Source organism: Hydra vulgaris, chromosome 01 (genome assembly GCF_038396675.1).
Source record: "Hydra vulgaris chromosome 01, alternate assembly HydraT2T_AEP".
Taxonomy (NCBI): Eukaryota; Metazoa; Cnidaria; class Hydrozoa; order Anthoathecata; family Hydridae; genus Hydra; species Hydra vulgaris.
The window spans coordinates 45,322,232-45,334,726 of NC_088920.1; the positions used below are offsets into that span (position 1 = coordinate 45,322,232).

General features: G+C 28.4%; 1 protein-coding gene across 1 annotated transcript in view; it reads left to right on the forward strand.

Moving 5' to 3' along the window:
- LOC100199248 (dynein axonemal heavy chain 2) overlaps window positions 1-12,495 on the forward strand; it is a 122,102-nt gene that overhangs the window by 23,873 nt on the left and 85,734 nt on the right. Inside the window, exons 15-17 of the mRNA XM_065788319.1 lie at window positions 132-491; window positions 918-1,442; window positions 7,628-7,768. Of these exons, the coding sequence (XP_065644391.1) occupies window positions 132-491; window positions 918-1,442; window positions 7,628-7,768 (1,026 nt within the window). The remainder of the gene's footprint in view (window positions 1-131; window positions 492-917; window positions 1,443-7,627; window positions 7,769-12,495) is intronic.

Here is a 12,495-nt window from a genome sequence, read left to right on the forward strand (position 1 = left end):
GTTTTTTTTTTTAATTGTTATTGTATAACGATAAAGTCAAAATATATTCTCAGTATATTTCTTATGGTTTATACTTATTTTATTATATACAATTAACACTATTATTTTCAATCAAATTGGTGTGTTATTAGGTTCAAGAGCAACTCCAGATGCTTGGATCAGCATGGATATCGTTTCAACAGTGTCTCATTGACAGTGAAATCATGTTAAAGAAGAGCAAAGATAGGTTTAGATCAGCTCTTCTTTTGCAAGCTGAGGAATTTAAAAAATCTGTGAATGCTCTAGTTGATGAGTTTGCACTTAGAGGACCATTTACATCAAAAACGTTTGTGGGAGAAGCATTAGCTTCAATTAAAGCCTTTAAGCAGCAAACTGATGTAGAGAAGGCTGAAGAAAAATCTTTACAAAACGGCCTTCAAATATTCAAAATTGAGCACCAGTCTTCCAAGCTTTTGCAGTTGTTAGAAACAAATATTAACTTCTTAGAACAGGTGAATTAGCTTTGAATCATTTGAAATATGTAAAAAAAAATTTAAATTTAATTTAATGATATAATAATATCAACTTAATTAATATAAACTATGATAAGTAAATTTATTATCATTAAATAAATAAAATAAATGGTAAGGAACTAAAATAATGGTAATGTTATAAATTATAAAATAAAAAAAAATTATAGATCTAATTTTTTATGAGTTGACTGTTATCTCAAATGTTGATAATTGATTGTTGATTAAATAGTTTTTGATTATTTTTATTTAAACTTTTTTTTAATTGATTGTTTTATCAACTATTTGATTGTTTGGTTATAATGGTCTGCTTTGGCTAAAATCATTCATTATATGTATCTTACAATATTATTTGTTATTAATGAGTGGCATAAGTTTAATTTAGAAGTTTTTTTGAATAATTTTAAGATATGGCTAATAACTGAAGAATGGGAGATATTATGGGCTCAATGGAAAACTGAAAAGTTTACAAATCTTGTAACAACTGAAATGGAAAAAATATCTCAAAATTTGTTTAAACAATGCATTAAAATAAATCGAGAAATCAAAGATAAAAACTGGGAAATTAATGACACAATAAGATCCCGAATCGATCAACTTATTCGAACAATGCCTTTAATTCGAGACTTGAAAAATGATGCCATTAGAGAAAGACATTGGGACCAGATAAAAACTGCAATGCAAAAACATTTTGATCATCAAGACGATGATTTTACTCTGGAAAAAATTATAATTCTTGGCTTGGATCAGTTTGCAGAACAGATAAATGAGATATCTGCATCTGCAAGTAAAGAATTACTGATTGAAAAAACTCTGAAAGATATTTCCAATGTTTGGGAAATAATGAATCTAGATATTGTGCCATACAAAGAGCGTGGCCATTTTAAGTTAAAAAGTACTGAGGAGATATTTCAAACTCTGGAAGATAACCAGGTTATGCTTTATTTGTATATAAGTATATTTACAAATTTTTTCATGAAGTATCTGTATATAAAATATATATATATATATATATATATATATATATATATATATATATATATATATATATATAATACATATATGATATATATATATATATATATGTATATATATATATATATATATATGTATATATATATATATATATAATACATATATGATATATATATATATATGTATATATATATATATATATATATAGAGAGAGAGAGAGAGAGAGAGAGAGAGAGAGAGAGAGAGATATTTAACATAAAAGTTGTTTGTCAGCCACATAAACAATATATGGAGTATCTTTTCTTTTTTATTTTGCAAACAAAATATTTGCAAAAAATTACTCTATATAATGAGGTAGCACTAGAGGCCTTTCTTAAAATCATCAGTAGTGCTATTATTGTATACATAATAAGAAAATTTAGTTTCGTATACATTTTGTATACATAATAAGAAAATTTTAACAGGAAATGTCAATTATATTATTTTATAAGAAAATTTTATTTTAAAATTGTATACATAATAAGAAAATTTTTTTAGTTTTGTATACATTTTGCATACACAATTGTATACATAATAAGAAAATTTTAACAGGAAATGTCAATTAAAAAGTGTCATGCTTTATTAAACATAAGGTTGTTTTTTTTTTCACTTTTGAGTTATAGAAATATAAAAAGATGAAAAAAGGTTCTTTAATAGAATTATTTGCACGTTGACAATTTTATACATGGTTATCAAACCTTTTCATTAATTATCCATTCATTTATTGTCCCGATTTAGAACTTGCTTTCCTGTTACAAGATAAGTATTTTAAATAGTATTTTTCATTCTTAATACAACAAACAATATGGCTTTTTATCTTGCATATAGTGCTATTTGATGTTATAAACAACGTCTTGAAGATAGAACTTACTTATTTTTTTAAATAACCCAACTTCTTTATTGATTAATTGGAATTTTTCAGAATTAAGTGTTCTTAGTAGAGGGTGGTTGTTTAAATGCAATTACTGGCTGGATATTAGAAAAAACTTTCTTTACTCTTTTACTTGAAGATGGATCAAGCAAAAGATCGTTTTAGTAATAAAAAGTTAGCAGTTCAGATTGCTGTAAAAAGCTGTACTAGAGAAAAAAAAATTCTTTAAATTGATTTAGAGAAGCCAGTCCTTTGAGTTTTGTATTGTGAAATGCTTTTTCAATGAATTTGCTAGAACATTAACATTCTTTTAGCCACTAATTGCATGTAAACAACCACCCCGTCTATCAACAAACTTACATATAAATAGCAACTTATGGGTGAGTGAAAACGATGCTAAAGGTTCAAACAGAACACAATCATACATTTATAGTAAGTTACGGATGATGACAAAAACTAGACAAAAAAAAGACACCTCTAACTATATAACAGACAAAAGTAAATAATATGATTATATATATGATAGGTATTAAATAGTATTGATAACAAGAAGCACACTTCTTCTAGCATTTGCTTAGAAAGTGAATACTACTGCGGGGTGACAGGGCAATTCAGTACACAGGCAATTCAGTACAGGGCAAATCAGTACATGGGCAATTCAGTACATGGTCAGTTCAGTACACAGGCGATTCAGTACAAGGGCTGTTCAGTACATGGGCAATTCAGTACAGGACAATTCAGTACAGGGCAATTCAGTACATGGATAATAAGTACTGTAATTTATATATAGGTACAAAAAATTTTCCTCTTTACCTCTTACAGTCTTATTATCTTTTTCTACTTTGTTATAGTTTTTCAAAATTTTAGGCACAAAGGATAGCAAATTAGCAATATTCTCAGTATTAAAACTTTTCACTAATTACTACTACTTTTTGAAGACTATTCTCTTTTACATTATTATCCTAAAGATATATACAACTAACTTCAAGAACAGCGAGCAGAGTTGGTGCAAAAGAGAACCAAACCTATATGACCTAATGTAGAGATACCATTTAAATGAATCCCCTTCATAAATATCTAATTTTCTTTGGCTTAAATGAAACACATGATTTATTATAAACCTTCTGAAGCTACAATTTAATATATCTTCTCTTTAAAGATTACTATTTTACATACTTATACATAAACTGGTTACTTTTCTGAAATGTTTTTTAATGAAATTCATGGTTAGCTATTTTTTCTGATTGCTTTTATATCTATCTGACTTGCATATTGCTAATTGCTTTCATATCTATCTGACTTGCATATTACTGATTGCACTCAGGTAGCGAAGCTTGTCATCTTCATTTTGATAACCAGCAACTTTGGCTGCCAGTCTCTCTGCCAACTGCACTTACTTGTTTTATTGGTGTCACCTTCAAGAAAATGAAGCAAGTCATTGCTACCAATAGCAAGAATTCGCTGTGGATCTGCCCTTCCAGAATCATATAAAACAATTTCATTAAATTCTGGGGGAATATCAAAGTTCATTGATTTTGGAGAAAGCAAAATGGTTTTTGCATATTGCCTGATCTGCTTAACATTTCTCTTAACATCAGCTCGTTTCGGTAGTCTGGCAAGAACATCATTAGACTGCCCCTGAAAATGTTGCCCCACAATATTCCTTGTAGATGCCTGGGGTCTTGAAGATTCCTGTCTCAGGCTTGCTATGACTGCTCTAGCCTTTGACTGTATTGGGTCACCAGTCACTCAGTTGGAGGCTTTACAATCTGATTTACAGATGTGGACATTCTTGAAGGACAAGTTTCGTACTTTTGACAGCGCCATACCTTAATGTCACTAGTGGTATGTGACCTGTGGAACAGGTAGTCATGACCATCAAGCTGTAAAACATCTTTGTTCTTCTCTGACTTTGAAATTGAAAATGCCATTTTTATTTAAATTCTAAACTTTGGACGTTAATTAGGCTTGACAGGTCAAAATATTTAAGAAGATTGAGACTGACTAAAATTTTAGTCCTCCTTTTAAAGCAGAATGTGGGCTGTTTTGCCAAGGTCATCTCCCCACTGTACTAACAGGAAGAGTATAGTAGAAAGGTATGTGAGAAAATAATCATTTGTCTGTAAAACTGGGAAGGGTGTAGTGTGGGAGAAAAAAAGTTTACCCTCTTTCCTTACTCAGGCAGAAAAGAGTGTGGGAGAGAAAATGCTTTCTTTTCCTACACCTAATTCTGCCTGAGCGGGAGTAAAGGAAGACATCCTTTTATTCAGGCAGGAAAGAGTGTGAGAGAGGAATTGCTTTTCTTTCGCACGCTTAATTCCGCCTGAGCAGCAGTAAAGGAAGGCAACCTTTTATTCAGGAAAAAAAGAGTGTGGGAGAGGAATTGCATTTATTTCCCATACTTATTTCTCCCTGAAAGAAAATGTGGGAGTGCCTGTGTAACAGAATATATGGGTAGGGCATTAAGGTTATATCTCAGTTACCAGATAACTGGAGACTCAGAATGTCAGCAAATAAAAAACTTAGGGTAATTTGGTGATATCTAATAACTGTAAACATTTTGTTCTTGCTAGATGTGTCTTAAATAATAATGGTGGTGGTTGCACATTATCAGGCCTGCTACTTTTAAGGGTTTTAACAATTATCCCAATATGAAAATGATAAGTTTCCCTTGAATTTTTTGTCAATTGAAAAAATTGCTACAAAAAAGCTTGTACTGAATTGCCCATGTACTGAATTGCTCGTGTACTGAATTGCCTGTGTACTGAATTATCCATGTACTGAATTGCCCTGTACTGAATTGTCCTATACTGAATTGCCCATGTACTGAATTGACATATAACCCTACTGCGGATATTTACCAAATATGTTTGATTTGAAGGCTCATAGATATATAAACATTACATTTTATTATGGTATATAGTTACAAACAAAAACAGTATATAGTTACAAAACAGCTTTTCAAAGTATTCTGGACTGAAATCTTGTAATTTAAGTTGAATTCTCTTTTTCTGGTGGTTATGATTTTTTGCTTTGAAATCATTGGAATAGACTCTCTGTTTTAGGTGAGCCTAAAATGTCTCAATGGGCTTATTTGCAGTACATTTGCAGGATTATTATCTTTAGAAACATAGGTTGTATTGAACTTCTTCTAAGTTTCAATTGTTAGCTTTGCATAATGATAGGTTGCACCATCAGGCCAAAATATATATTTTATATTTTTGTGATGCTAATTGGTGAAGGGAACAAGTTTCTTTCAATGCATTCTTTGAATATATTTTTGCATCAATGGCATTATTCTTAATTGCAAAGAAAGGCTTTGATTTACCAAATCTACTGATTGCAATCCATACTGAAACTTTCGCTTAAAACTTTGATTTAAACTTATATTTAATACTATTTTCAGTTTTGTCTTTATCTTGACTATAAAAGTTATCTTGAAATAATTAAGTTCATGCATGTTAAAAATTTTATAAACATAACTTCTATGAATTCCATATTTTAATGTAAGTTTTCTCTGAGAGATTCCAACTTTATTTCAGCCTTGTTAATGAGTGAAGTAATTTTTCTTATGTCTATTTTGTATGGTTTTCTGCCACTTCCCGACTTTTTTTTAAGGTCAATATTGTTGTCAACTCTTTTAATAATATTATAAGTTGTTTACCTTAAAACTTTCATTTGCATGAAATAATGCACTGTAGATGTTTTCTCTTTGTCTATGTTATCTAAATCAAAGTATCCGATAAGCTTTCGTTTATTTTTTTCTTTAATTTCTTCCATTTTATTTATATAATTTTAATTTCCAAAATCAGTATCAGATTATGAAATCAGAATTACTTTAACTTCGAACAGCAGAAATATTCGAATTTGTTCTCGAGTTTTAAACCTTCAAATTTTGTGCAAATTTTTAGTAGCCTCGTGTTAGTGTAAATTAATTAATAAACATTTAAAAATGTAATAATGATAGATTTTAAATGAAGGTCAGGTGTTAAGGAGCACATAGAAAAATCAATGGATAATTTTTGAGAATGTAAAGAATTTCATTGAATAATTTTTATTGCGCTACGGTTAAGAATGACTTATATAGAAATTTGATTTAAAAAACAACATTTATCTGGCTGCAATTTCTTTTTTTTGCGGAACTATAACTTGAACTATTTAAACTTTTTTTTTTCAAAAATAAATTTAATTGTAAAACTTTTTAGAAAGAAAATGTTTTTTATAAACATCATTTTGCAAATCAAAAAATGATGATGTCAGAATTACAACTTAAAGTAAGAAATTGTTTTAGTTCCGTGGTTACATAGCAGTTAAACAATGTGGTTCGCTATACAAGTAATAACTAAATTTGAAACTAAATGGTTTAAAGGATGGAATACTTTATTGACAAAAAACTATTTTTATTTTACAAGCAATATTTTTTTAAACTTAAAAAATCATCTGGAGAAAATCTTCTCATTTCAAAGCAACAATCCATCTTTTACACAAATCAAAGAATTCTAAAGAGGAAATTTCTTTTTAGATCGTGAATTCTTTTCCGTTAATTCTGCAATGTTAGGTATTGATTACATTTTATTATGCAAAACACTAATATACTAGCGCTCAAAGCTTAACACTTTAAATTACACTCACAAATTCAAAAGACCCTTCTAAGGTAGATGGCTTTAGGCCCATGCAAGACTCCTGCATAGCCAGCGTGTCACAGCAGGGATGTGGTGGGGTTTGAACTCGGAACTTCTAGTTACGTAGCAAATGCTCTACCACTGCACCACTACCGCAAAATTAGTTTTAATTAGTAGTAAAAATATTTTTTCCCAGTTCAACCTTAGTGGAAGGTTTGGTAAATTGGGTAAAAGGTGACGAAGGGAAGGGAAGAGGTGACAACCATAGAGTAAACTCCTTATGTAGTATAAATGGTGTATAAATTTTACATATATGTGCAGCCCTCGGAATTAGGGTTGGCATTCGGCAATGCCCACCTAACTGCCGACCAGAAAGTGTTTGAGGTCGGCAAAAAACTACCAACCTTGTTTCTATGTTTTATGGTAAGACCTTTGTATCAAATATTTTTTGCCGACCTGATGCTGACTTCTAAAAGAATGAGGTGGGAAAATTATTGCCGACCTCATTTTTCCTAATTCCGAGGGTTGTATGTGTATTATGGTTGTAGAAATATTTATATATATATATATTTAGAAATATTGTTTGTTGAAATATTTAATTTATTTTATAGGTGACACTGCTAACTCTTAAGTCATCTCGTTATGTCAAACCATTTGAGTTTGAAGTTGATAAATGGGAGCGTACTCTTTCATTGATTGCAGAGATAATTGAATTAATTCTTACAGTGCAAAGACAATGGATGTATTTAGAGGTAAATATCAAGGATATATATATATATATAGTATATAAATATTGCAAGTATATATAGCATATATATATATATATATATATATATAGTATATAAATATATTGCAAGTATATATATAGCATATATATATATATATATACAAAATATTTTTTCCATTCACTCTCTGTTAAGCCAATATTATGTTTATCTGGTACATTTTTAGAGGAAACAAAACCTTTAGATACAACATTTTTTAATAAACAATTTCCACTCATTCGGCAATTGTTTTTTTTGTTTTCAATTATAATTTTCTGTTGTTTTTTCATTTAGGATTTCTTTTTTACTTAGCAAAGCATTATTGTGACCTTTTATAATTATTTCCATATTTTTTGTGCAATTTATTAGAGGGCAGGAAGTGTTTATTGAATAATTTTAAAAACACTCTTCCTATGTTAATGGAAACATTTTTGCTATATGAGGGGGAGGGGGGGTAGGAACCAAATTATATTTGAGGTGGTGAGAGTCAAAGTGGTATAACTCACTTCAATATAACTTTTCAGGGCAGAGCATTTTATCTCATTTCTAGTTTTGTTTCGCTTTTTTATTTATTTTTTTACTTTTTTTCAAGATCAAATTTTATTTCAAAATTTTGAAATCCTTTTTTTTTTTAAGGGCATTTTTAAAAATTTGTTTAGAAGAATTAAATACATTTTCATCAGTGTTGTTTTAATTTAGCCTGTTATTAATTGAAATTGGAATTTGTTTTAGAATTTGTGGTGGATTTGTGTTAATATTAATATACAGTAATTCATCATTTGGTTTTTTAAAAGGCTTATATGAGATTTTTCAGAGAGGTTAAATGTGACATCAAGAAAAATTACAATTTTTTAAATTTAAGCTTATTTCAATATAAAAGCCAATGTTTTTAAAAAATTTTATATCTTTTCTAATTTTACGCATTACTATTAAAAAATCGTCATAATAAAGGCCTAAATCATTAATATTGATTATTTTAATCAATAAATTTAAATTATTTAATCCAAATTCACAAATTTCTGCTCCATAACTGCCCATTGTTACATCAAAACAGTCATGCATTTTTTTTCTTCCAAGTTTCCTTATTAAAAGTAAAATAATTAAAATAAAAGTTTTTCTATAATGTTTTACTATACATATTGTCTCTTCTGGAATAAATGTGTGGATTTTTGCAAATTCAATTTTTTTATCTAAAATATCTGCAGTTATTGAGAGGTAAATATCATTAATATCAATTTGAATAAATATATAGTTCTTTTTTATTTTTGATTATGGAGAACCAATTAATAACATCAGTGGAATTTTTCCACTGTTGTAAATTTAATTTATTTTTAAGAATATTGTTAATTTTGTCCAACTTAATTTTGCTTACATGTTTAAAATAACATTCTATTTGGATAAATAAATTGTTTCTTAATTTGTGCAGCATTGCTGCAACCATTTTTTTATAATAATTATTGGTTAAATTTCTAATTAAAATCAATCGTTTGTTGACATTTAGTACACAATATTGTACATAAATGTAAATCATTAACACTGAAAAATTACTAAGTTATTTGGCACACTGATTATAAGTTCTACTTTTATCATTTAGATGTTTCCAGCGTCATTTTAATGCTTTAGATTATTTTGAACATCCATTATGCATGGTTATTAATCTAAATTCCCCTACTGACTCACTACCAATGAAAAAAACTGTTAATTCCAACATTTTTCGATAGTCATTTCTCAACAACTTTTACATTGGCAATTCCCTACTAATTCCCACGTTTTTTAAAATAAGCCAAAAATACTTTAAATTAGTGCAACAGAAGATCCAAATAGAGCAGTCAATGCACCTAAAGGCATAATTTCTGCTATATGGTGATGACAATGTAGATAAAGTACCTTGACTGACAGGCATCTTTTGATGGGAACAACAGCATCTTTCAAATGGCCACTGTTCACAGCAATTGTTTAGAACATGATTACAATATTTTCTCAATAAGATTGCAACTATACAATTTTTTCATTAAAGCTTCTATGATACATTGAGCATTCCTGCATTCCAATTTTTTCAGTGAAAAAAGTGTTGAATATTCTCCATTTGCCACATGTATTGCTATTCTTTTCTCATTTTGGTTAGCATAAAAAACAGGTTTAAATATTTTGCAATCAAAATTTAAAATAAAATAAACTCTTTCTTGAGCAAGGCCACTGTGTGGAGAAACAAGTTGAGTGCGGTACTACTAGGGACGTGGTGGGGACTAAACATAAATAGGTAAAATATGAAAGGAGTGTAAAGAATCGGCTCACTTAAATAGGTAGAAAATGCAGGGAGTATACACACACCTAATGACTTAACTAGGTAGAGCATGCAAGTAGTTTCTCTACATTGACTGTGTTTTGGTTTAGACAGACAATCTATCAAATTTAAAGGAAACTTTTCATAGTTTTTAAACTTTTTGTGGTCTTTAACTTAACTTAATTAATTAACTTTTTAAAACATAATGTTAACATTTTATGGGAAAGATTACAGACACACCTTCTGTTGTATATATATATATATATATATATATATATATATATATATATATATATATATATATATACATATACATATATTTCAACATATATATACAGCCCTCGGAATTAGTGTCAGCATATGCATATATATGTATATATAAATATATATATATATATATATATATATATATATATATATATACACATATATATGCATATGCTGACACTAATTCCGAGGGCTGTATATATATATATATATACAGTATTGGCCATTAATAACATTCCATCATGTTATTGTGGTATGAATATAAGTTTGAAATTACATATTTTAAAAATTAAAAGAGATTTTTCTTCAATTTTTTTTATTCAAATAAATCAAATAATTACTATATAAATTTATTATAAAGTAATAATAAAATAAAAAAATTAAAAACTGAAATATTGAAATGAAAACAAGTGTTCATATGTATCAAAAAAAAATGTGGCCAAAATAAACAAACCACATCAACAAAATTAACTAACTATAAGAACAAAAAAAAATTATAATACACAAAAAATGAAAAAAAAACAAAATTAATATTTTGTTGACAATCCTTTAGCTTTTAAGCATTCATTGATCTGTTTCGGCATGGAATTCACTAAATTCTTAGTAATATCTTTTGGAACATTATTTAGTAATTTTGTTACTTCTTTCAGCTGGTCCAGATCTTTTATTTCAATTTTACCAAGATTGTGGTCTAACCAAGACCACAAATTCTCTATGCAATTGAGATCTGGACTGTTGGCAGGCCAAGACATGACTTAAATGTAGTTTTCTTCAAACCATTGCTTGCAAATCTTAGCAGTATGACAGGGAGCGTTATCTTGTTGGAAAATAATTCCCGTGTCTTTTCGAAAAATGTCAATATAAGGCATCAAATAATTATCCAATATGTCTAAATATCTTTGAGAATCAAGCCTGCCATCAAATAGTTTGAAGCAACCTACACCTTCATAGTTCATGCAGGCCCAGATACCTATACTGCCACTACCTTGTTTTTTTCTATACATAGAACAATCTGGGCGCATTCTTTCATGTGGCATTCTTCTCAGCATTACTCGGTTTTTTCTTGAACCTCAATGTTCATTTCATCGCTGAAAAGAATGTTGTGCCACATGCTCTTAGGCCAAATTCTTCGAGCTAAGCACCAGTTTTTCCTTGCTTTCTGATGTTTTTTTGATAGACGGGGTTTTTTGCAAGCAGCTCGCCACATGTAATTATGTTTTTGTAGTACTCTTCTAATTGTTCGAACACTAGCAACAACACCAGAAGCATACTGCCATTTTCGACTGAGATCAGTAGATAATAACTTTCTATTTTTTTTTACTATGCGAATAAGTGAACGTTCATTTCTTTCATTTGAAATGGTGGGTCTTCGAGGACGCGGAATATTTTCAATTGTTTTGTATTCATGATATCGGTTGATTATTCTGCTAACAGGTGGATGTGTTGTGTTTAAATGTTTTGCAATTTTTCTCATTGAGATGTTTTGTTCATTCATAGCTATGATTTTACATTTTGTCATATTATCAATAGTTTTTCCAGTCATTTTGATTTTTTTATTGCTGAAATGTTGTAGTTGCTAATTAGATGCTAAATTTTATATTTCATTTACACAAACGTTTTAAACATTTGTAACAATTTTTAAGAAAAACTCTCTAACAATAATTATTAATTTGCAAATAACTTCAAAGTTTTACTCAAAGACAAACGCAATTTTGAAGGAATTTTGAAATAATAGAGTGGATAGTTAATTTTGGCCATTATAAATATTTTAGATTTTGAGGTAAGTGTTAAAAAAAACCAGATGGTTAGCGCATCGATTGATACTTTTATCAAAATCTATATTTATTTAAAAGAAAATATGATACTCATCAATTTACACTTTTTATATTTGAAATGAGTCAAACAATCATTGATTTATTATCAATCAAAGTCGAATAATATCAAAAAAACCATGGTGGATTGTTATTAATGGCCAATAATATATATATATATATATATATATATATATATATATATATATATATATATATATATATATATATATATATATATATATATATATATATATATATATATTTATATATTTATTACCAAATGATCTGTTAAGCACAATGGGAATAAATATTTAAATAAAATTAACAACACTTTAAAAATGTTTGTTATA